Genomic DNA, 22,873 nt, shown 5'->3' on the forward strand with positions numbered 1-22,873 from the left:
CCTTTCAAGTACACATGACGGCCAAATCTTCAGGACCGGGTCTGTTTATTCTAGATAAGGTGTTTGCTTCAACATCAGAACTTCAGCTGCAGTTTCTTTTCATAAACCTCAAAAAATTCCTGAAAAGGAAAAGTATTTTTTGTCAAACAATTGGTTCTGTGCCTTTCTCAGTATTGGGTATGCTTTTCTAAACTTATCACACATTTGACTTTTGCACCTTGCTGCTTTGCCAGAACAGGTATAGAAATAAATCATCCAAAAACCAATGTTTTGTAAACCCTTTCCTCAGCCCTATATTATTCCAATGCGACCTTTAATGCAAATCAAGTTGCTTTGCATAAAAATACCTTCCAAGTTTCTGGAAAATGAAAGTTTGTGTCCTATGGTAGTATTTGTTACAGAGTTATGCATAAAAAACAGTGAATGAAAGAGAAAAATATCTCAAGGTGTAGCTTACATTAGTTATATTAGCTTACATTAGAATACACAATATTCTCAGCCTCATATTTGTATTTGAGCATGTGAGAAGGGTTTAACAGAAATTGCGGCAATATTTGTCACAGCTGAGGGGATAAAAAAATCTCACCAATAGAATAATATGATACGATATTTGTTTCTATTTGTAAGCGTTGAGTGTATGTATACAAGAAGCTTATGGTTGGGCACAGCTGCAGTGCCAAAAAAAGGATGTGGGATAAGCTTTCACAGATCTGTATAATCTGTCTTCCACTGCATCAGTTTCACTTTATTAGATTTAATCAGTTATGAATTCTGGCAGCTATAGCATCTCTTGTTTATCAAGCCGGCTGCTGAATGGCTTCACCGATCAAGTGGATGGTGCTGTCTGAACTCCCACATTCCAGGTGTGTATCAATCATTTTAATCTCAAAACATAAATAAAATATTGTTGAGAAAATGCTATATTTTTAGTTTTGGAAGTTGTCACAAATGGGTTGCATCCGTAAAATATTAAATATATAGCAAACATATATACAGTATAGAGTTCAGATGCAAAAGCCATAAGTGCCGTTTTAAATCTTCCTTTAAAATTAGCATTTTTAAACAGGCTCATGTTTAGGTTCAGTAATTTCACATTAAATGCAGAGAATATGTCCATTTGTCCTCTTATAATACTTGAATATAAAACTTAATCATGGAGCTAAATAATAGAAAGCATCTGCAGTTTATATAAACATGATTGAGCATAATGGAATTATTCTTTATTATTTGTGACCGTGGACAACAAAACCAGTCATTATCATCTGAAAGCTGAATAAATAAGCTATCCATTGAGTAGATGAACCCGAAAACTGAAATTCTAAGCTTTATTGTACATAGATAGCAAACCTTAGTGGGTAATTCCCAAAGAGCAGGCAGCAGCGTGTGAAGTTAAGCCCTGTTTCCGGCCATTTATCTTCGCGATTTTGCTTCTCACAAATAGTTTTGATATATTTACGAGAAGAAATTTACAAAATATCTTCATGGAACGTGATCTTTATATCCTAATGATTTTGGGCATAAAAGAAAAATCGATAATTTTGACCCATACAATGTTTTGTTGGCTATTACAAATGTAGCCGTGACACATTGGATATTACATTAATATCCAATTATGCGTGGGGTCACATTAAATATTAAAAAACCGTATTAGTGCTAAGCAAGATATGTTTACAGAGTCAATGCAGAGCTGTGGTTATTGTCAATTTCAGTAACAGTTCGACCAGATTCTTTTTTCTATTTTAAGACCATTAAAGCCAATGACAGAATGTCCTTGGTCACCCTCACCAAAGCAGTTCTTATAGGAACCACTTAGTGCACACAATACCCTTTCAGGTTAAAGGAATAACTGAACACATTGTTCTTGACCCACCTGAACATCTTGAAGGACAAACCAAGACTTTTTCTGGTGGCAGTCTTTCAGCAGTTTTAGATCTTGATATTCGTGTTACGTTTCAGTTAGCCATGTGGCCATCTTGGGACAAGTGAATAATAAAAATACGATACTGCTTTTTACTAATAATCACCAAAAGAATAATAATGGATCACTGAGAGTGCAATAATGCAAGAGAGTGCAATGCAATAAAGTTATATCTGATTCTGGATCAGACCACTTCATTCCCACACACATGCACACACAGGTTTGGAGAACAGATAGCCAGCCAGATTCAACAAATACAATTAGTCACGAAACAGTTGTGCTCTCTTTGGTCTCTGGAGCCTTCTGTAATCCTAATAATAAATCAAAGTGTAATCCTGCCAATTATATAATAGGCCTAATGCCTGAACATAGCCAAATATTAATCCTTGTGTTAATCCTTGTGTCGTCAATAATTTTAATATGGATTTTGATTTCCTAATAAAAAATTGTAATGAAGACAGACTTACCGTATCTTTACTAGCCCTTTTCAACGTCTTGAGAAATCTGTTAACAACATTAAACTAGGCCATACATTTGTCAAATGCTAGGTTCTGTTCATTGGGGGTGATATATTTTCCATTCGTGATATATTTTATCTGCCCATACTTTTAATTAAGTACAGCTCCTTAATGCTTTAAAGCATTTTTTTAAAGAAACAGTGGAAAGTTTTATGATGATAAAGATGCATTTTTCTCATATCAAACTTCAGAAACAGTCCTTGTCACAACTTCACAAAACTTCTAAAAAGTTTGCTTCCATAAAGCAAAGATATGATACTATCTCTTCAATATGTCTTTGTAAATGTTACTGAATTCCTGTTCACAGCAAGAAGCCTCACACTGCATGGGTCTGTATAACAGCATGCACACTCAATAACTTGTGGAATCAAAAAATGTAAATAGATTTAAATTCACACATTATTTATTTAAAACCACAATGCACTAAAAGAAAAGAAAACATCTTGTTCTGTTGCATTATTTAAACAGACAGAACAGGCCTCACCTGTCTAACAGAAGGTGTTGATGTTTGTTCTATTGTAAAATAACTCCATCTGGTGGAGGCACAGATGGCTAACAATCACCTGCTCAATTCTCATCAGGTACATCTGAATGTCAGACTCACCTCCTGTTGTATCTGACTGTGTTGAAGTGCCACTTTAGAAAGTAAAACATACGGCAGCACTTGTGAATCTCATTTTAACCAAGAACAATTGATGACTTTGGGAATACATTTCATTGCCTACAAGAATATACAACTACAATCGAATTCAGTTCACATCACTGAAAAAGGCACATAAAAATGTTAAACAAGTCTTTAACACCCTATACTTGAGATCATGCTCCTCTGATGGCTTCCTGCGTTGTTAGGACATTAGTCTGTAGGGACAGCATGGGAGTTATGTGATGGCTGATCCGTCCAGACATTCACTTTCTCCTGCTGGGCATGAAAGTTAATCAAGAGAAGGAAGTGAGGAGCGGAGACCCAGCAGAGGCGCAAATCTAGCTTCCACTCTTGTAAATGGTTCAGCTCTTTCAAAAGGACTTACGGACTTCATGCGATCAGAAAGGATGATGCCACAATCATTTTTGTAAGTGCTGTGCTCTAAATAAAAAAAACTACACTAAAAAAATGAACTGTCGCTGTTGTTAGTTTTACTAAACCCATCCTTGTTCACAGTACAAAAAGAATGCAAGTATCTACATTAACGTAAGTTAACTATGTTATTTATACAAAAAATTTAGTACTGTCTGGTCAACTTAACATTGTTGAGTAAAACGCAAAACCCCATAATATTTGACCTATTGTCGAGTTTAATAAACAAGTTAATTCAACACGACTGGTTGAGAGGGATTTTCAGTTCCCAGCATACTTTGCGTAAGACTGCATTTAGGCAGTAAATTTAGTGTTATTTTAAGTGTTTTTCAGTAAAGATAAAGACTTGTTTGTGCTTAATGTTAATTTATCTTTGAGGTTGAAAAGAGTTTGTTGTATTTTTGAGTTTTAGGGTTGCCATTGTTTAGAAGAGTGGTACATAAAGTATGCACCTATGATGTCTATTGCATCATTGAATGAGGATTAATTGTGCTAATGCCAGTATTGAGATGCCTCTCATCTGATTTGCTCATTGTGTTTTGACTTACATGCAGTAAGTCTGTATATAATTTATGTATGACAACAAAAAGTACCATTGAGAAGGATACATATTGAGTTTAATTAACTTAAAATTACTGGTACAGTTTGGAATGGTTTGGATTTACTCAAAAACGTTTGGTCAACTTTACTTAAATTTCTTTTGTTCATACAACTAAATTGTTAATACTACTCAACATATTTGCGTGGAACCACACTGTAAAACGTTGCTGTAGTTTTTGCAGCAGGTTTGCCAGTAACTTACTGTAGCTTTAATTACTACTTAATATACTTTCCAATTAGTACTGTTTTCAATTACTTTCATCAAAATGAAAACACTTTGACTTTTGAGATTCAAAATGAGCAAGAAGAGACTGGCATTAGCACAGCAACACTGCAAAAAATGACATTCTTCCTAAGCATTTTTCTCTTGTTTTTTGTAAAAATATTTAAAACTTCTTAAATTACGATACATTTACATAACAAGAAAAGTGACCCAAGATATTTAGTCTTGTTTTATGAAAGAAAAATATATAGGTAAGTTTATGCTTAAAACAAAATTGTACATTAAATCTACAGTAAGTTACTGGCAAACCTGCTGCAAAATTACAGCAAAGTTTTACAGTGCACTTGACACTACTTTTTTATGTAAATCCAACAAATCATTTTTTTGAGTGTATATTCTATATATCATCAACCATTTCATTAAATATTCTTGTTTTACAAATACAATAGGCTGGTTAACCCTTACGCACATTGGTCACAACTAATCATACAGAAGTATTACCTGAATTAAATTGCTAGAGATGCTTCTCATTTATGACATACATGACATAAAGCTGGAAGTTCAGGTTTCGCCTTTGTTGGAGTCGTTCCAAATCATTAAAAGGTCCAAACTCAGCTCAGGGTCCTAACATCCAAAACCCTATCCATACTGGATTTGTTTTTAAATATGCTTGAAATATGGAAATATATGGGTCAATGACGTATAACAACTTATCATGTGGTACCAATAATATCAATAATTGTATTAAATATATATAATTTTTGTGACTGAAATAAGAATTTCTGACATATGCCTTAAAAAGACAAAATTATAGAACAATAATATGAGATGATTCCTTACCAAAACTCAAAGAAATGCAAATAATTTGTAAACACTTTAAATACTAAAGATTTGTGAAAACAAATGGAAGGAAATTAATTCAACCCTTAATTTAACATTTGAATCTGCATTTATGTGTACACCACACTCTTTAACGTTTAAATTACTGCAATAGATATTACTATTTATAATTATTTATAACTATAATTTATTTAAAATTGGCATGTCGAAAATCCTTATACAGTACGTCATTGACCCTTATATTAGAAGGTCTCAGACTTTTGTATATAACTATAGTGCGTCCGATGAAATGAATGAGGCTTTGAAAATGTATTTTTTGCAATACAAAAAATTTTATTTGTTTTTGACATTTTTTTCTGCTTTTCACAAAAGGAAATGGGTAGATGACTAGGTAGATGATTCTCATAATATGTCAATATCTCAACAATAAAAATATAACTCGTACTGATCTGGCTTGATAAACCTTCAACAAAAGATTGAATAATGGTGTAAAGAAACACAATTCAAAAGCATAAAATTCAAATTTGTGTAAGTATAGTGTATCCCTGAATTTCGTTTCAACATCATTTGACTCCTCATTAAAAAATAACATTGCCACGGTTTCTGTATCATAGATACACACAAGTCATTTTGCGCTTTTTTTAACTGTATGTCATGTCAGACTACAATGCTGTAGTGTTTGAGTTTGACTTAGCTTCACTTTGCAGTTCTATTACTGGAGTCATTTGAAAGATTGTAATGTACTGTATTAATGTGCCACATCACCACCAAAGGTAGCACATTTCATACCTATTTAGAATAAATAGACACTTTGTTATGGTAAACTCTTCAGCTGAAACATACAGTAGCCATATGTACATGTTAGACTAGCAACACCTGAATAAAATATTACAATACTTTCATGCATTTTAGGAAAAATCAGTATGTGCCTCTTGTCTGAATCTGTCATTAAGCATATTTGGGGTAAAAGACTTTGAGAAGGATAGACTTGTGCAAATGATAATTAAACTCACTCTCATTCATGTTAAAAGTTACTTCAGTAAAATGTCCTGAATGGACACGACCGAGGTTCAAAGCAACTGTGCAAACATTAGCTAGTGGTTCTGTTCCACAAAAATCTGTTTGCCAGACCATTTAAAGGTGTCACAGACCACATTTCTTTGGAAAAAGCACACAGAAATGTCCTACCTGACAGATATCACTACAATAGATGTTCTGAGAACTCACACCTCACCATGTCAAAAACCCTAAATACTGCAATAAAAGTACAGTTGTGCTCAAAAGTTTACACACCCCTTGCAGAATCTGGAAAAAGCTGAAACTTTTGGAAAAATAAGAGGATTTTAAAAAATTAAGCTTTATTTTTAATTTAGTCCTGCCCTGAGCAAGTTATTTCACTAAAGAAATGTTAACGTATAGTTCACACTAAAGAATAATAACAGAATTTCTAAAAAATAGCCCAGGGCAAAAATTTACATGCCCGATTCTTAATACTGTATGATGTTGCCTAAACAATCAATGAGTTTTTATGAACTATACGTTAACATTTCTTTAGTGAAATAACTTGCTCAGGGCAGGACTAAATTAAAAATAAACCTTAATTTTCAAAAATCCTCTTATTTTTCCAAAAGTTTCAGCTTTTTCCAGATTCTGCAAGGGGTGTGTAAACTTTTGAGCACAACTGTATAAGGACAGCAGCAAACACATCTTTCAGCCAAACAATTAACATTATTTTGTCTTTCCGGATGATGAGTTTTGGTGAGATGGTGTGTGCTTAAAGGGATCTAATGTGGTAGAGTTTAGCAGAACTTTGCGAATTGTCTAAAATAGCTTACAGCACCATAAAAAGAGTGTGAGAGAGGAGTGTGAGTTCGTTAAAATATTGTGGCCATTTTTCCAGTTCTTGACTCAAGCACCAAGATGGAGTCTGGATTCAGACGTAACTTTTGACAGCCTCAGATGTATCTCTATAAGAGAAACTGGGGTTTAAATCCCCTGCGCCCTTTTCATCCGCCTCAAAAAGTTTCGCTTCTCCTCAAGAAGTTCTTGGATGCGTTTATTTCGCGTTCTCTCACGCAGAAACACGAATCCTCTTCGGGAAATGATGTTGTTCTGAGGAAACTCGTTGTCCAATGGGACTGTTTGGTAAGGTATATCAATAGCATTGCTTTCGCTTGTTTCATCACCCTTTTTCGGCCGTCTGGTCATCTTCGCTGACGCTGTCATCATAGATATTGTAGTTGAAGATTCCTGCGGTGTACCAGATGTTGTCACTGTCAAAGTTGCTTTCTTTGGAGTGGGTGTTGTAGTGGTAACTGGCACCTCTGCAGTAAACGTCACAGGAATGCTGACATCCGGTAGGTCTGAGATGGTTACATCATTGTCACTGGCATTATCCACATGTGGAATATCACTCCTCGCAAACAGGACGGTGGTGCTGGAAATGAGAGTGAGGTCATTCACATTGGGGACAGACGGAGATGTGATGGTGGGACCTGATGTGGGAATGACATACGTTGTGTTCTCTTCTGACAGGAGATCCAGAGTAGCATGCACTTGGATGTGAGTTGTAATGTATTGGTGATCAGGAGCTGCAGTGTATCCAGGAGTACCTGTCGACACAGATGAATAAAACCAAGGCGTGCCAACTGAAGTAGCATCTTTCTCTGGTGTAGATGCCAGAAAAGTACTTGTAGAGGTTTTACGAAAAGATGTGCTGGTCTCTGTGCGTGTGGGAGCACGGGTTGTGGTGGAAGTTGATCTTCCCTGGTTAGGTTTTGTCGATGGGGACAGCGGCTTACTTGTAGTTGCCGAGGTCTTTGTGGAACTCCCAGGTCGGCATGACTTACAACACAAACGTTGGAAGCTCGGCAGTAAGCAATACTGCTGCAGCACATCCATACGACAGAACGTAGAACGGTCGCCATGGCAACGGTATCCTGCAAGACAAGAGGGATTTGCTTAGAATGCTTGAAATAAATATATATGGTCCATAATATATAATCATGCAACATTTGCATGTTAACATGCTCTGTAAGATGTTTCATGTACATTGCAGCAAAACAACGAGAAACAAACTTAGCTACAGCATGGAGAGAGATGGAAAAACAAAATAAATGCAGAAACACAAAGTTATGAACTGACCATGAAAATGTGAACAGTGGAAGAATATTGGAGAATACAACAATGTTAAAAGGATGAGTTACAGTAAAATGCAAATAGCTGCTGTCCTTCTGAAACCTCATATCTCCATATTTTGGAAGCTTACTTTTTGCCATAAAACAGGATTATTGGTCACAAGGAAATACCCAACCAATAAGTATTAAAAAGTGCTTGTCAACTTTGACAACACAGTATTTAATCATTTAAAAACGAGTGTTTTTTCCATTTCCTGAAAAACAGCAAATTTGGACATCCAAGGTTTTGGAAGGACAGCAACGAAATGTAGTTTCGCCTGTGTGTCCATTTCAAAGATTTATTTATTGGTGTCTAGTCTACAGCTAAAACATTTAACACAATTGACCAAAATTAACGGTCAGTCAATATGGGTTTACATCGATATCAACTGAAGAGTGAGTGGCTGAGGGTCGATATACAGTATACTGGTTGTATGCTGAAAAAGTGCATGATAAAAATGGCATGTAAAATAGTCAAACAAATCCCACCTTTACAGAGGAGCAAGCAGAAAGCAAAGCAAAGTTAAGAAACACAGCAGAAAAAACAATTTACCGTTTTTATAACACTTTTTATTTCCTACTTTTGCAGTCGATCATGACAGAAACTTAACAATGAAATGCACTCCCACCCCCCTTGAAACACACAGATATAGTTGTCTTCTTCAGAAAAATAAATCAACTGTATTGAAAGGTACAAGTTCACAGTAACTTTGGTTAAACACTTCATTACTTTGAGAACAATTAATCCATTGGCAATTCAGATGAACAGGTAAATAAATAAATAGGTCATTGGTTAAATAAAATACAGGATTTCTGTGACGATGTAAAAACTAGCATGGCACATACATGTGTCATATATTAAACATTTACAAAACATTAACAAAGTTTCCCTGATAAATCAAAGTGCATATAGACGCAGTGCACGTAAGTCCATCTGAATATTCCCCCGACAATTTCCCCACAACAGCCAGCCAAGACGCGGTTAGGCCAGTGAAGTAACATGACAGTTACCCATAGTATATAATATTAGCATTTTTTTTTCTTATAAGTAAGGAGATAACAGTCATAAATGTTATTTAATACAGTAAACACCAACGTTTATTTACAGTATCTCACTGCAAGGTCTGGCTTTTCGTCATTTTTTTTTTCTTCACGGCTTTGAGCAATAGCTCGCTACATAGTCACAACAGAAATGTGTTTCACAATACAATGATGTGATAAAGAGATGCCAAGAGTTGGTTTCCGTTAAAACGCTCTCCGTATCCAATGGGTTAGCGATCGTTTTTGGATGCGTATGACAATTGGCTGATTGGTTGGTTGTGTAATACGTTTAGTTTGAAGCTGCCTCAGGTGTGACAAACCACGTTTCTGTGCGCAAAGCCATCACTTTCACACACAAATGCCGATACATTCAAACGTAGTAAGGCATTGTTCTTGCGTTCCGTGTTTTCTCGCGGGGAAAAAAAAAGAGCTCGGATGGAGATGAAAATTCATGAGGTATATTTATGTGTCGTTGTCCCTATAGTATGGCCACTGGTAACCATCGTAAAAATGCATGCTGGAGAACACACACGTAGCATACGTTCGAAAACACACACACACACGTGCACGCTCTCATCACGTCGTTCGATGCGCGATGGATATGTGATATGACCCGCCATGAATCCGAAGAACGAAATCACTTCTCTTGGGAAAAACTGAGAAGAAACTGGCTGAGCAAGTCCTGCATAATATATGTCTTCCCCGCCCCCCAACACTTAACCTCTGTTATTAAATAGCAATAGTTCTGTTTTTATGTAAAATCAATAAAAAAATACACGTAACAGTCAAGAATTAAAGCAATCGACAGCAGTCAAAATGTTAGGCTAATAAGCTACAGCTTATTCATGGTAAAACAAATTATTAATATTTCATATTATTGGTACCCATATAGATTTATAGTCATATATAAATACAAATATATTCATATGTTTGTTTAAACTCTGCAAGCACAAATAAGCTGCATTTATTGAATTTGTTAACAGTCAAAGAGAAGATGGAGGATGAGGTGGTTATGGCAATCGATCATGTGTAGTAAAGCGACCCTGTTTATCAAGTGCCACCTCATGTTCACCATCGGCCACCGGCACGTATGGTGGTGGTTCAACAGTACGTCCCATGTTAACAGGGTAAATCCTGCCATCTCATGTGTTTGTGTGTTTGTTTGCTTGTCCCGTCGGTTTTCGAGAATGAACTAGGTTGTGGAATGAGCACTTAGCAAAGATTTCCTCATTGTGACAAGTTCACATTCACAATAAAGCTTAAGTTTTTTTTAGCCACTTTCATTTTTATATTTTCTCTCACAACGTTTGCTCAGGCAGCGCCTCAAAACGTGTCTGCCTCAGGAGCGCGAGCCATACGGACGCAGCTTGCAGCGGACGGTAATTCACAACAATGCGCCGCCTCCCGCGGAAACCTCAGCTAGCTTCACAAGCTGCCTGTCCGATCACAAATCAACAAATGTCCTCCGAATTTTTTTAATGTTTAGTTTTGTCAACATTTTCTTACTGGCCAGCGTTCACAACACAGAGCTCCACAAAGGAGAGAGAGAGAGAGAGAGAGAGAGAGAGAGAGAGAGCGAGAGACAGAGAGAAACATATAGAACTCCCCCTATCGGAAATGCCCTGTAAGGGAGGACCACCACTCAGGAAAGAGAAGCGTGCAAGCCTCGAAAAAGGAAGGCAGTCAGGGGAGTTTGCCTTGCAGAGCCAGGCAGAGCGACAGAGGGAAGGTCCAGCTGAGAGACGACAGACAGCGCAACGCCACCACGTGGCTGGAGAGAGAAGCTTTACTTGTCATCCTCTGCACGGGGTATTTCGGGTCGTGACGCGATAACCACTGTATCAGGAAGTTGCCATGCTTGTTGAAGTCGGAAGTGCTTCCTGTTGCGTGCGAGGGGAGAGTCGGTTTGGGAAGGAGGAAGCACAGGAAACGGAGAAAGCGAAAGAGAGAGGAAGAAATATGGTCAGCTGTATTAGTGCATCTGTTGATGTAAAATGAATTAGTTTGTTATTAGTCTTCAAAACTGTGCGGCAAAACCAAAGCAAGTTTATTTTCTTACATAATGTCTAACAGATCATTAGTAAAAGCAAACGCATCAACAAACTATATGAAAAAACTTTTTTTTGTTTTTTAATGGGCACCAAATGAGCCAGGACTGAAACTGATATATGATGCCTTTGGGCAAAAGTAAAACAAATAAGAATATGTACATTTAAATTAGAATGAATACTTTATACATTTTCATCAGCTCTTGAATGCAAATGGCCTGGGCTGCGTTTCCCAAAAGCATCGTAAGCCTACATTGGTGACAATGGTTCTAAAATCAACTTAAAGGGGAACTCCGACCAAAAATGAAAATTCTGCCATTAATTACTCACCGTCAAGTAGTTTAACATCTGTAGGACCTCCATTTTTCCCAAAAACGCAAATTAAGGGAGTTTTGGAAGCTTTCTGACTCCTCCTTAGATTGCAACGCAACCAATCTTCAAAGCGCTGAAAGTGCGTAGAGACATCGTAAAATTGTCCACGCGACTCCGGTGGTTCAGTATAAATTAATATAATGCGACGAGGATACTTTTTGTGCGCAAACAAACAAAACTAACGACTATATTAAAAAACTTCCTGATTGGAGTGTTCCCGAGAGCCACATGACAGTGCATCCGGTGTCAGCATCGCTCGACGCATGCGTGTTCTGACGTAGAGCCCATGTGGTCAGAACGCGCATGCGTCGAGCGATGCTGACACCGGATGCAATGTCATGTGGCTTGTGTGTTTGGTTGCGTTACAATCTATGGAGGAGTCAGAAAGCTTCCAAAACTACCTTAATTTGCGTTTTTGGGAAAAACGGAGGTCCTAGGGATGTTAAACTATTTGAGGGCGAGTAATTAATGGCAGAATATTCATTTTTGGTCGGAGTTCCCCTTTAAGATTACAATGCTTTTGGTAAACGCAGCCCTGATCTGTTAGGCATTATGGTTATGTATCATTACTAAAAGCGTCACTAGAAATGTATGTACGCACTTAGGCAGGGATCCATTCTGCAGGGTCTAAATGCCGCTGGTTTAGAGTCCAAACAGAGTCCAATGGTGTTTTCACGGGTGTGGCAAAGCACATGCCTCTCCTGAGTCCCATTGCCACATGTGACAGAGCACTAGAATAGCACAAACACACACGCAGTAAAAAACAGTAAAATGATACATTAATGCATATTTTATGTATACATATTTGTGTTATTAAATGTTACCCTGGATCACAAAACCAGTCATAAGTTAAAAAAAGATCATGTTCCATAAAGATATTTTGTAAATTTCCCATATCGTAAGTATATAAAAACTTTTTGTGAGTGGATGCAGCAAAATCGCGAACAAAAATGGTTGTAAACACGTCTGTCAATGGAAAGTTTTACATCAATGGAAAATGTATTCAGCTTTCAGATGACGTATAAATCTCAATTTCAAAAAATTTACTCTTAAGTCCATTGCACATTGAGTCCGAAATTTGCGTCCGAAATTTCCGCACGTTAAAAAATAAATACGACCTCACGTTGTGTCAATCACATTTACACACTGCCTCTGATATTTTCGTCCGTCATAATAAAATTCGGACCAGGTTCGATTTTATGCGTTTTTCGCATCCGTCAAGCATTTTGAGTGGCCTTTTTTAACAATTCAGAGACACCGTACAAACGAGAGCCTAATACAAAAAAACGCATACGAAAATTTGGGAATGTATGTGCAAAGACCTTTATGACCGGTTTTGTGGTCCAGGTTCACAATATAAAATCACAGAATCAAAGGCAAAACATCAAGTTAGTGTGCTTGTGATAGATGTCTTCACCTGTGACCAGGGTCCCAGTCTCCATTCAGCGGGACACAGGTTGCGGTTGCAGTCCCTGCGGGACTCCGGGCGCTCGTCGCTGCAGTATCGACTGCGAATGGATTTGAACTTGCCGTCTCCCAGAGGTTGCACGCAGCGAACGGAGCGTATCTGAGTGCCTGTCTTCCCACAAGATTTACTGCATTCGCTCCACTCTCCAGCCACCCAGCTGCACACACAAACACCCCGTCATCCTAAATTCAGCACAACATTTAGACTACGTTCACACTGCCAGCCTTAATGCTCAATTCAACATTTTTTTGTTTGGCTGTTCACACAATTTTTTAAAATGTGGCCAAAATCAGATTCCAGTGTGAATTCGTCATGGTTATAAACCAGTGGTTCTCAAAATGGGGGCCGTGGCCCCCTGGGGGCCCCAAGATGGATCCAGGGGGCCACAGATTTTGTGGCATTTTATGAAATATAGAAATTTATCATAGATTTTATGCAATCAAACATCAGAAAAATGACACCACCAACCAAAATAATTGAGGTTCCGGCATTGTATAACTGAATTTTAATTAAACCAAAAACATTATACGTCTTTATATGGGGGGCCGCAAAACGATGCACTTAACACAAAGGGGGCCTTACAACGAAAAGGTTTGAGAACCACTGTTATAAACAACACGTAACACGCAGCACGCTGTCATACAGAAATAAGCAAGGATCAAGTCAGTGGTGTGTTTGACTTTATGGTGTGCGGTGTGAAGCTTTAAATCAGTGCAGAATTGTGACGCATGTCGATCTACAATGACGCCAAAGTGGCATGAATTCCGATGTGACCGTTCAGATGAGGTCGCATTGCGCAACATCAGACCTGTTTCCAATTTAGGACCACAAATGGAAGCGGCTCGGATCTGATTTGGAAAGATCGGATTCCACGTGGTTTGTCCTGTTCACACTATCATGCAGTAAACAGATCTGCGTTACATTATGTGCAAAAAAATCAAAATTTTGGTGGCAGTGTGAACATAGTCTTTGAAAGACTAGTGCTGACATCTGCTGGATGTGAAATACAAATGCAGCCTACAAACTTTTAGGGAATGATAATTTCTGCTGAATTATTTATAATAAAACACAACTGATAACTTAACTCAGATATTTTATTCCATGACTGTTTGAAGCAAATATCATACCTTAACGCTGGTAGAATCCTCATATTGGATGAAATTAACTTTTACATTTTTATATATTTGCACAGTTTTCTGTCCATTCAGATCTACTCTGACATTTCCTCCACAAGGATGTCCCCAAAGGGAAGTTTAGCTCAGGTGTGTCAAGTTTTGCTTACCTTTGGGCACAAATTTGACCCCAAAATATGGTTAAGTGGGTACACACACACTTACATGGGCTGAGCACACTCTCTCAGGTAACAGTCTCGAAACATTGGAGGAGGCTGTCTGACTTTCTCGCAGTATCTGCGATGAACCATCCTCATCTCTGCATTCTTTCGGCAGCCATACCGTGTCATCTGAATACCTGTTCACAAGAAGAACTCATCACTGAAACACACATCTTGGATACAAAAAGGAAAAATATAATTGAAATGACATGGCAAACCTTCTACTGAACTAATGTGTGATAAAAACCACAAAGGCAGAGTATCAAAATCGAGACAAACACTAATATCACAATAACACATCTGAAAATCGGACTATAGGACTGTAAATGTTCACATAAGCAGCAGTTAAAGTGTGATCACGATCTATTTAAATACAGGGCTTTGCAAATGATCAATTACATTTGATACTGTTTCCATATTCAATTTGACAAAAAAAGAGATATTCCGGTGCCCTCTTGTGGTGAAACAATGAAATACCTCCTCCACAGGTTTTTGAACAGGGAGTCCACCTCTTCACTACCCAGGAATATGGCACAGCATTATCTGGCACCATGTTGTTTTCATTGGCACTGTCACTCAGCCGGTCACTGTCAGTGATGTATTTGATTGACACCTTCACCTTGGCCGTCCCATGCATTCGGATCTGAAACACAAATACAATGCAAATGCTCCCAAATAAGTCATTATTATAGATATTTCTTAATATATTAACGTGCGTGTGAGCTACTCATGTGAAATTACCATGACAACCACATCATTTTTCAGAGGTCCGTTCGTCTGAATGGTGTCCTTATTGTTTTTATTTTCGTACTCCCATTCGAGCCCTTTCTCTATAACGGAGCGTGTCTCCGGGAAGTCACCGTGTGCGTTAAGAAAGAAATCACCTGATGCCTTATTCCTGACAGCTATTCACATAAAAAGAGAGAGAGTGCTTCATTAAGTGAAAACAGCAGCCGCTTCATTAAATACTACAGGAAATAATAAAGCTTCACCTAAAATATGAGAAGTCCCATTGAGTTCCTGGATAAGGAGGTGCCTCGCCCCTCGGGGAACCTCCAGCACTTTAATGACACCTAAATCAAAAGCAGAACATCTGTTTCTTACGGCAACACACTGTTTTTTTACAGTACATAGACTACAGCTCTGTCAAAACCCTTTGCTTTTTATTCCCAGTTTGTGTTTCATTTAGGATTTTTTTTACTGAGCTTGTCACAATGCATTGTGGGATGTATTTCTTTCGACCAAATTCTGATGAAGTATTCTTTGTATAAAGGCATCTTAGACTATCTGTCCAAAGCTATAATACAATATGGTGCCTACATACATCCCTAGTTTTGGGTACAGAGCCTACATACCTACATAGACTACATAGATGTACCTTTTTTCTCCACGAAGGTGAAATTGAACTTGTGAGTTTTGCACTTGGTTCCGTCCCCCCCACAGACCCCACACTTATCTTCAAGTAGAGCTGAGCCGACCACATTATCACAGCCCATTTTCTAAAGGGAGAGAGACACGTCAGCGTCAGGCAACTAAACACACACACACACACACACACACGCACAAAATACACACCTCACAGTCTCCGTACACACACACGCTGTAGGGATCTTTGTAGGAGCACTGTGTTCCAGGTTCCACTAGAGTCTGCATGTTGACTACAGCTCGAGTCTCTTTGGATTGACAGTACAATTTGCAGCGTTGCTTAGCTACGGAAAATGGAAAAAAGACAGTCGTTGAATGATGGATGGAGAAGTAAATGACAACAAGATCAAGTGCATATTGAGACAAATTGAGTTTATTTAATGAAGAAACTAAGGATGACTTTTAAGATAACCACAGCATAACTATGTTAACGATAACTATATTGGAGTCCACACAAAAGGATGATAATGTTATACTTGTGCAATGCAATTTTACATTTTAAATGCGCGAGCCCTTTAATTTTGAAAGAATTTTGATTGGCTGTCAATGTTTTCTCGTTCTTCGGCTTGAAAAAAATCCCCCTGAAAGTGATCCAAATAATAATATTATATATTCATAATAGAAAATAATTTTTTTTAGAATTAATTAGTTTAATATTATATACAATTTTATTTATTACAGTTCTCTTAAATTCAGAAAAGATGTTAAAACTTTATCTTAGTAGTTGTTGTCCTTGGCTTGGTAAAGGTGTATTTAACTGGAAAAGAATACTTATATTAAATACCTATGATTATCATTAATACAGTATTTGGTTAAACTACTACTAGACAACTAAACTCCTAGAAAACAAAACTTTTTTTTTTTCTTATTTAGCCTAGTAAAAAACTAACAACGATAAAGTGTGAATGCACCTCTTCTCAAGATGGCCTGTTGACTCATTGTGCATTATATCATCTCAGACAAATTCCCAGCATGTCTGTGTACAATTCCAAAGCTGCCTCCAGGGACACTTATATTCCAGAAGGGTTCAGCTCAATTTCCCATTACATGCCCATGAACAATAAGATACCTGTCCAACTTCCCAGCAACATTTAGTTAAAAAGAAAACACGGATATTTTACCCACACATGTCAGAATAAATCAAGAACAATAGTGTTGATTTCTCACAAGTGGAAGATGTAAAAAGCATCAATGCAAAAATTGGTTGTCTTATTTCCTCAAGGGTATCCAAATCCCTTCTTAACAGCAGGACACAAACCACAAGTTCTTCTGTGTATTCCTCTGCTTTGGTTATAAATTTTATGACATATTATAAAAGGCTCAAAAAGTCTCTCTTCGAATGAGTTTTACTTTGGACTTGTCTATGTTGATTATGAAACAAGGATGTACAAAGTGCAGATGACTCTGTGGGAACTGTATGTACTACACTGACATGTGTGCGATGATGTCATTATCGGTGTGGAAGAATACGTGGATGAAATCATAACTTCATGTATGCCCACAGCGTAAGCGAGAACAGCTGTGTGGAGAGAAACATTACATCAGCTCATTTATAGCCCTGGATAATACATTGAACCAAATAATGCTGAACAAAACGTTCTCGGAAAGGATCTAATGCAAGCGTCATAATAATTCAGTTTACTACCAGAATCCTGACCTGTCGCAGACCCGACCAGAATTAACATCAACATCTAAATACTTAAAAATAAAGATTTGAACAGTACGTAAAAAGTTTTGCCTCTGATGTCTTTCTTAAAAAATTGTCCTTTGGTTTGCTATTTGCCAATGATATACAGTACATCCTTGCTTACAGTAAACATTATTTTGGGGCCACAGTAGCTCCAACGCACTTTTTTTTAAACCTGTTCAAAATGAAAAGTGTAGTCTTCTTAAAATTTCCAGTCTGTCTTAAACAGAGCCATGTCTTAAATCTGTATCTGTCTGTAATGGATTTTTTTTGTCACTTACGGTCAGGGTGTTCATAAGGCAGCCAGCGGTGCCAGGTATTCTGGTACTCAAACTTGTTGTCCATCATGCTACATTGCTCGGCTCTGTAGTCCTGGTAAGGGTCCTCGCACGCTTGAGCGTTACACACTTGGAACTGATAACTCGGGCCGGAGCAAGAACGTCCACCGTTAGCTGGACTAGAGGAAGTTAAAGAAAGTGAAAAATATCAAGTAAAAGCAATAAAGTAAAACAGGAAACTTCATCAATTAATGTTGTTAGCCTAACAACGCTTTTTGGACTTTAAAGGGACAGTTCACCCAAAAATTCTGACATCATTTACTCACCCTCAGGTTGTTTCAAACCTGTATAAAATTCTTTGTTCCGATGAACATAGAGAAAGATATGGAAGAATGTTAGCAATTATCAGTTCTGGGACATCATCCACTACCATAGTAGGAAAAATATTGTTTTTTGTACTACAAAATGAAATATTTTGAAGAATTTAGGAAAACAATCAGTTCTGGGGCACCTTTGACTACCATTTAATTTTTCTTATTCAACGATGTCCCGGAACTGAAAATGACTACCAAATATATTTTTCTGTGTTCATCAGAACAAGGTCATTTATAATACAGGTATTAAATTACATGAGGGTGAATAAATGATGATAAATCACCCCTCATTTTTGGGTGAACTATCTCTTTAATCAAATATTTGATTTAAGATGCAATAAAAATGTTTAATGCATGTTGCATCGATGTGTTCGGAGTATAAACTAAAGCTCAGCTTTGAGAAGAATTTAGGGAGGCTCGGCAAAAAATTACACACAACATATATGCAAAGTTTATAAGACATAGCCCAGGAGAATGACTATAAAATATTACCATAAGAGAGAACCAACAAATTTGAATAATTGTTAAAATTACAGTCAATGTTTGTATTAGTCCAACATTTCCAGTGAACTTTTTGTTTTTCGATGCATTTGTATATTAGAATTGTATATTTTCTTATTTAAGTCTACAGTACGTTAGCCTCAATGATCAGTTACTTTTCTTTGAATTTCACTGGAGAACGTAAGTCTGCTGTTTCAAACACAAAGGTGATCAATTATGACATAATCTTTGTTTGTGGGACCACTTTCTCTACAGTATGTTGTTTTGGTTAAGCCAACATAACAAGCGCTGACTGACAGCAACCATCACTGTAGGTGAAAAAAAATCAGGACAGTGATAATGTGTTTTTTTGTTACACAGAGATATCTTGAACAATTCCATACAGTTGTAACATGTCAACACAATCACTCGACAAACAAAATGCACAAATTCACAATTGTACGCACAGTGGATTGTCGCAATCTCGCGTACGAAACTGCACTCCCCTTCCGCAGGGGCGAGAGCAGGCGCCAAACTCACTCCACATGCCCCAGCTTCCATCCTGTTTAATGATGTCTGGAGTCAGCCACACACAGTGCCCTTTAAAACAGTGCTGAGACACAAGAGAGGAAGTGAGCGGGTCTGAAACCTCAGGGCATATCTGCAAGGGGCATAGAGCCTGTGTGCCGGTACCTTGCCATCTCCACACGTAGTGCCATCAATGGGCGGTCCTTTTTTGGTCTTGCAGAAGAAGGGGTTGTCCGGGTGAGCACACCAAAGCTGCTTACAGGGGTCAAAGGTGCGATACTGAGAGACAGAGGGACAGAGAGAGACATTTATTCTCAAACTCTCTAACATAAGAAATGCAGCAGGTCAAATTCAGAGTCACATCAGATGTCTTTTTTACAAATAGGCAGTTTACCCCAAAAATAAGAATTCTGTCATAGTTTACTCACCCTCGAGGAGTTCCAAATCTGTACACATTTTTTTGTTCTGATGAACACAGAGAAAGATATTTGGAAGAATGCTTGAAACCAAACAGTTCTTGGCCACCATTGACTACCATAGTAGAAAAAATGACAATGGTAATCAGAAGTGCCCTAGAACTGTTTGCTTTCCTACATTCTTCAACAGAACAGAACAAAGAGTTTTACAACAAACAAAAAAACCCTACTAGTCAATGGTGGCCAAGAACTGGGTTCAACAGAACAAAGAAATTTATACTGATTTGGAACAACTCGAGGGCGAGTGAATGATGACAGAATTTTCATTTTTGGGTGAACTTTTCATTTAATGATGTGCACAGAAGACAGATGCCAAAATACGAACGAATGTATAGAAGGTAGAATGCAGTTGATCCAGAAAGCACAAAATACTTGCATTTTATTTGCATTTGACATTACATTTACAGTGCATTTAGTCTAGACATATCTTTATAGGTAAGCATGTTCCCTGGGATCGAACCCACGAGTTTTGTGTGGCTAGCGCAATGCTCTACCAGTATGGTGTTTGGTCACCACGCAATGTCCAAAACCAGCTGAGATCTAGTGCAATAAAGTATAGGACAACCCTCTCTCTCTCTCGGATTTGCAATAATTCATACATTTAAATTCATTAAATGAAATGACATTAAAAAAAATACTAAGACAGGACTCATGTCATATTAAAAGCAAACTGTGTGTTACAGCAACTGTGTACAACACAACAGACCCTGTGTTACTGCTGTGCGCAGTGTTTAGGCTCGATAAAACAAACAATATTACAACATGTACACCCACTCAAATTTTATACAGTATATGTAACAAATTTCATGCAAAACAAAGATGAAGATGTATTAGTTTTGGTACAGCCTGCGACCAAGACCACAGCTGGATGACGAAATGTTGCGCAGTGATGGGATATGGCCTCCCATTAATGAAGTTTAAAGAAAATATTTTGTTTTTCCTCAGTAAGGCGCAGAAGCCCACTGACACACAATTTAGCAGGACTCTGAACCCAACAAGCTTTTCAAACACATCAAAACATCAAGTGCAAAATAATTTCGGTTACTGTGATCTCTGTTTGAATAAGAGTTTGCTTCTGAAACAATTATTTAGCACCTGTAGAGATTTTGAAATGTTGGGCGAACTGTGTTGAACTGTATTAAACTTTAGCTTGCAGCATATTCATTGCTTTACTTTTCAAATAAATGCAGAAAATTCATTGAAAAGCCCCGCAGGTTGCAATGACCTGGTTAAGATGACATTAGGGAAATGTTCTGGGCTCAATACAAAATAACTTTTGTAGTCATATTCACTGCTGTGCTTTCCACTACCACAGAAAACATTTTTTGACCCTTAAAATTGTTCACAGCAAAGCACATACAATAGGTCATGCCCCTAGAAGGTTTAAAAGCAGAAATGTAGGGCTTGTGATTTTTAAAGGTGCAATGTAGAGCCCTGCGCGTAATCCCGCTACCACAACGTGTGCTTTTCACTCCCGCCCGCACATGCGATCAATTTAGCTTAAAGAATTTAAACAATGTTGAGGTATGCTAACGTTCATAATAACAGACACAGAACATTTGCACTGAATTAAACGCTCATCTTATGGTCGATAAATATGTTCATGTTAAGGTTAAGCACCACACGGCCCGACAAATAACTTAACAAATGACAACATGTGACAAATTATTTTTTTTATTAGACCAATAAAACTGTTCACTTTTGAAAGGCTATAAACATAACACCGGAACTCTTAGCCTCGAATGTCTTGACAGCAAAGTTCAACGCATTTCTCTGTAGTATCTTGCTTAACACATGCGGGGAGAAGTACTTTAAAGTACTTTTAACATTACTTTAAATTATCTTTGAAGCAGATGTTACTACTTTTACCAGGGATAATGGAGCAGGTATGTCGCCTCAACACAGAGGTGCCAGATTTGTGTCCGTTGTAAATCAATACTTTTGCACATTTCTTGCAACTCACAAAGTTGAATTCTTTATCACTTTTGTCTGTAACAATGGAGAAATTTGTCCAAATGTCGGACTTGCCTTGCTTTTGTTTTGTGCCTTAAAATCCCGCTTTAATCTTCTTCTCAACTTCATTTACTGACTCCATCCTTACTGGTGACTATAAATCGCGGGACCCGCACTATTTGTTTTACCTGCCCAGTCCTGCCCACGGCAAAGGTAAAACCGCCCCCTCCCGCGAGATTTGCGTTGGGTCCCACGGGACCCGCTGGATCCCAATCCCAATGCAGTCCTATAGTGCATTGTTTAGGATTAAAGAGGATCTAATATAATATACATAACTATGTCTTCAGAGGTGTATAAACTTACCTTACACATTATGTTTTTATTATCTTAGAATGAGCTATTTCTATCTACATACACCGCGGGTCCCCTTACATAGAATTCACCATGTTGTTTCTACAGTAGCCCTAAACAGACAAACTGCTCTAAAGAGTGCGTTTCGTAAATACATTATTTCCTTGGGCAAAGAAGCGAAAACGTGACTACATCATTGTCCTGTGTCAGCCACCGTAGTGCTTCGAAAGGGAGGGGGAGGTGTGGAGTGAGCCATTGGTTGCAATTCGCAACCTCACCACTAAATGCCGCTAAAATCTACACATGGCATTTGACATTATGAATTATGTGTTTTTTCAACTGTAAAAATGTATCTATATTGTTCTTTGAGTGACGAGATTGATCCAGGTGGATGGATCTATATGTTATGCTACTTATGACTGATGTCATTTCTGTGGGTGGAGTTTGTTTACATCTTCTTACTTGGCTAGTGAGATTCGGATTAACAGCTCCCTGACCAGGAAGTCAATACTGAAGACAGCACAGCGGATTAGAGAGCGATCTGCATGCGGTTTTCTGTATTGAATTGTTTTGTTTTAGTGTTTGTACTTAATTACTTTCTTATTTTGTTAGTATATAAGCAGGGTTGCCAACTCTCATGCACTTAGAGTGGGACACACGCTTCCAGGCTCTATCACGCCGTGACAACAAGCCAACGTAGAGTAAATAC

The 22,873-nt window shown here is 37.8% G+C and overlaps 1 protein-coding gene across 4 annotated transcripts in view; it reads right to left on the reverse strand.

The window, feature by feature from the left end:
- Window positions 1–6,542: 6,542 nt before the first annotated feature.
- The window catches only part of LOC130563861 (A disintegrin and metalloproteinase with thrombospondin motifs 2-like), a 117,073-nt gene continuing 100,742 nt past the window's right edge, over window positions 6,543–22,873 (reverse strand). For 2 of the 4 annotated variants that reach the window (XM_057349648.1, XM_057349647.1), the window contains 12 exons: window positions 19,550–19,663; window positions 19,324–19,469; window positions 18,006–18,181; window positions 16,188–16,321; window positions 15,991–16,111; window positions 15,605–15,685; window positions 15,354–15,517; window positions 15,090–15,255; window positions 14,617–14,749; window positions 13,229–13,436; window positions 12,413–12,542; window positions 6,543–8,113 (listed from right to left, as the gene is read on the reverse strand). In XM_057349648.1, coding sequence (XP_057205631.1) covers window positions 7,161–8,113; window positions 12,413–12,542; window positions 13,229–13,436; window positions 14,617–14,749; window positions 15,090–15,255; window positions 15,354–15,517; window positions 15,605–15,685; window positions 15,991–16,111; window positions 16,188–16,321; window positions 18,006–18,181; window positions 19,324–19,469; window positions 19,550–19,663 — 2,526 coding nt within the window. In that variant the 3' untranslated portion in view covers window positions 6,543–7,160. The other 2 variants (XR_008964169.1, XM_057349649.1) reach the window with 2 other exon arrangements.

The sequence above is a fragment of the Triplophysa rosa genome, linkage group LG13 (genome assembly GCF_024868665.1).
Source record: "Triplophysa rosa linkage group LG13, Trosa_1v2, whole genome shotgun sequence".
Taxonomy (NCBI): domain Eukaryota; kingdom Metazoa; phylum Chordata; class Actinopteri; order Cypriniformes; family Nemacheilidae; genus Triplophysa; species Triplophysa rosa.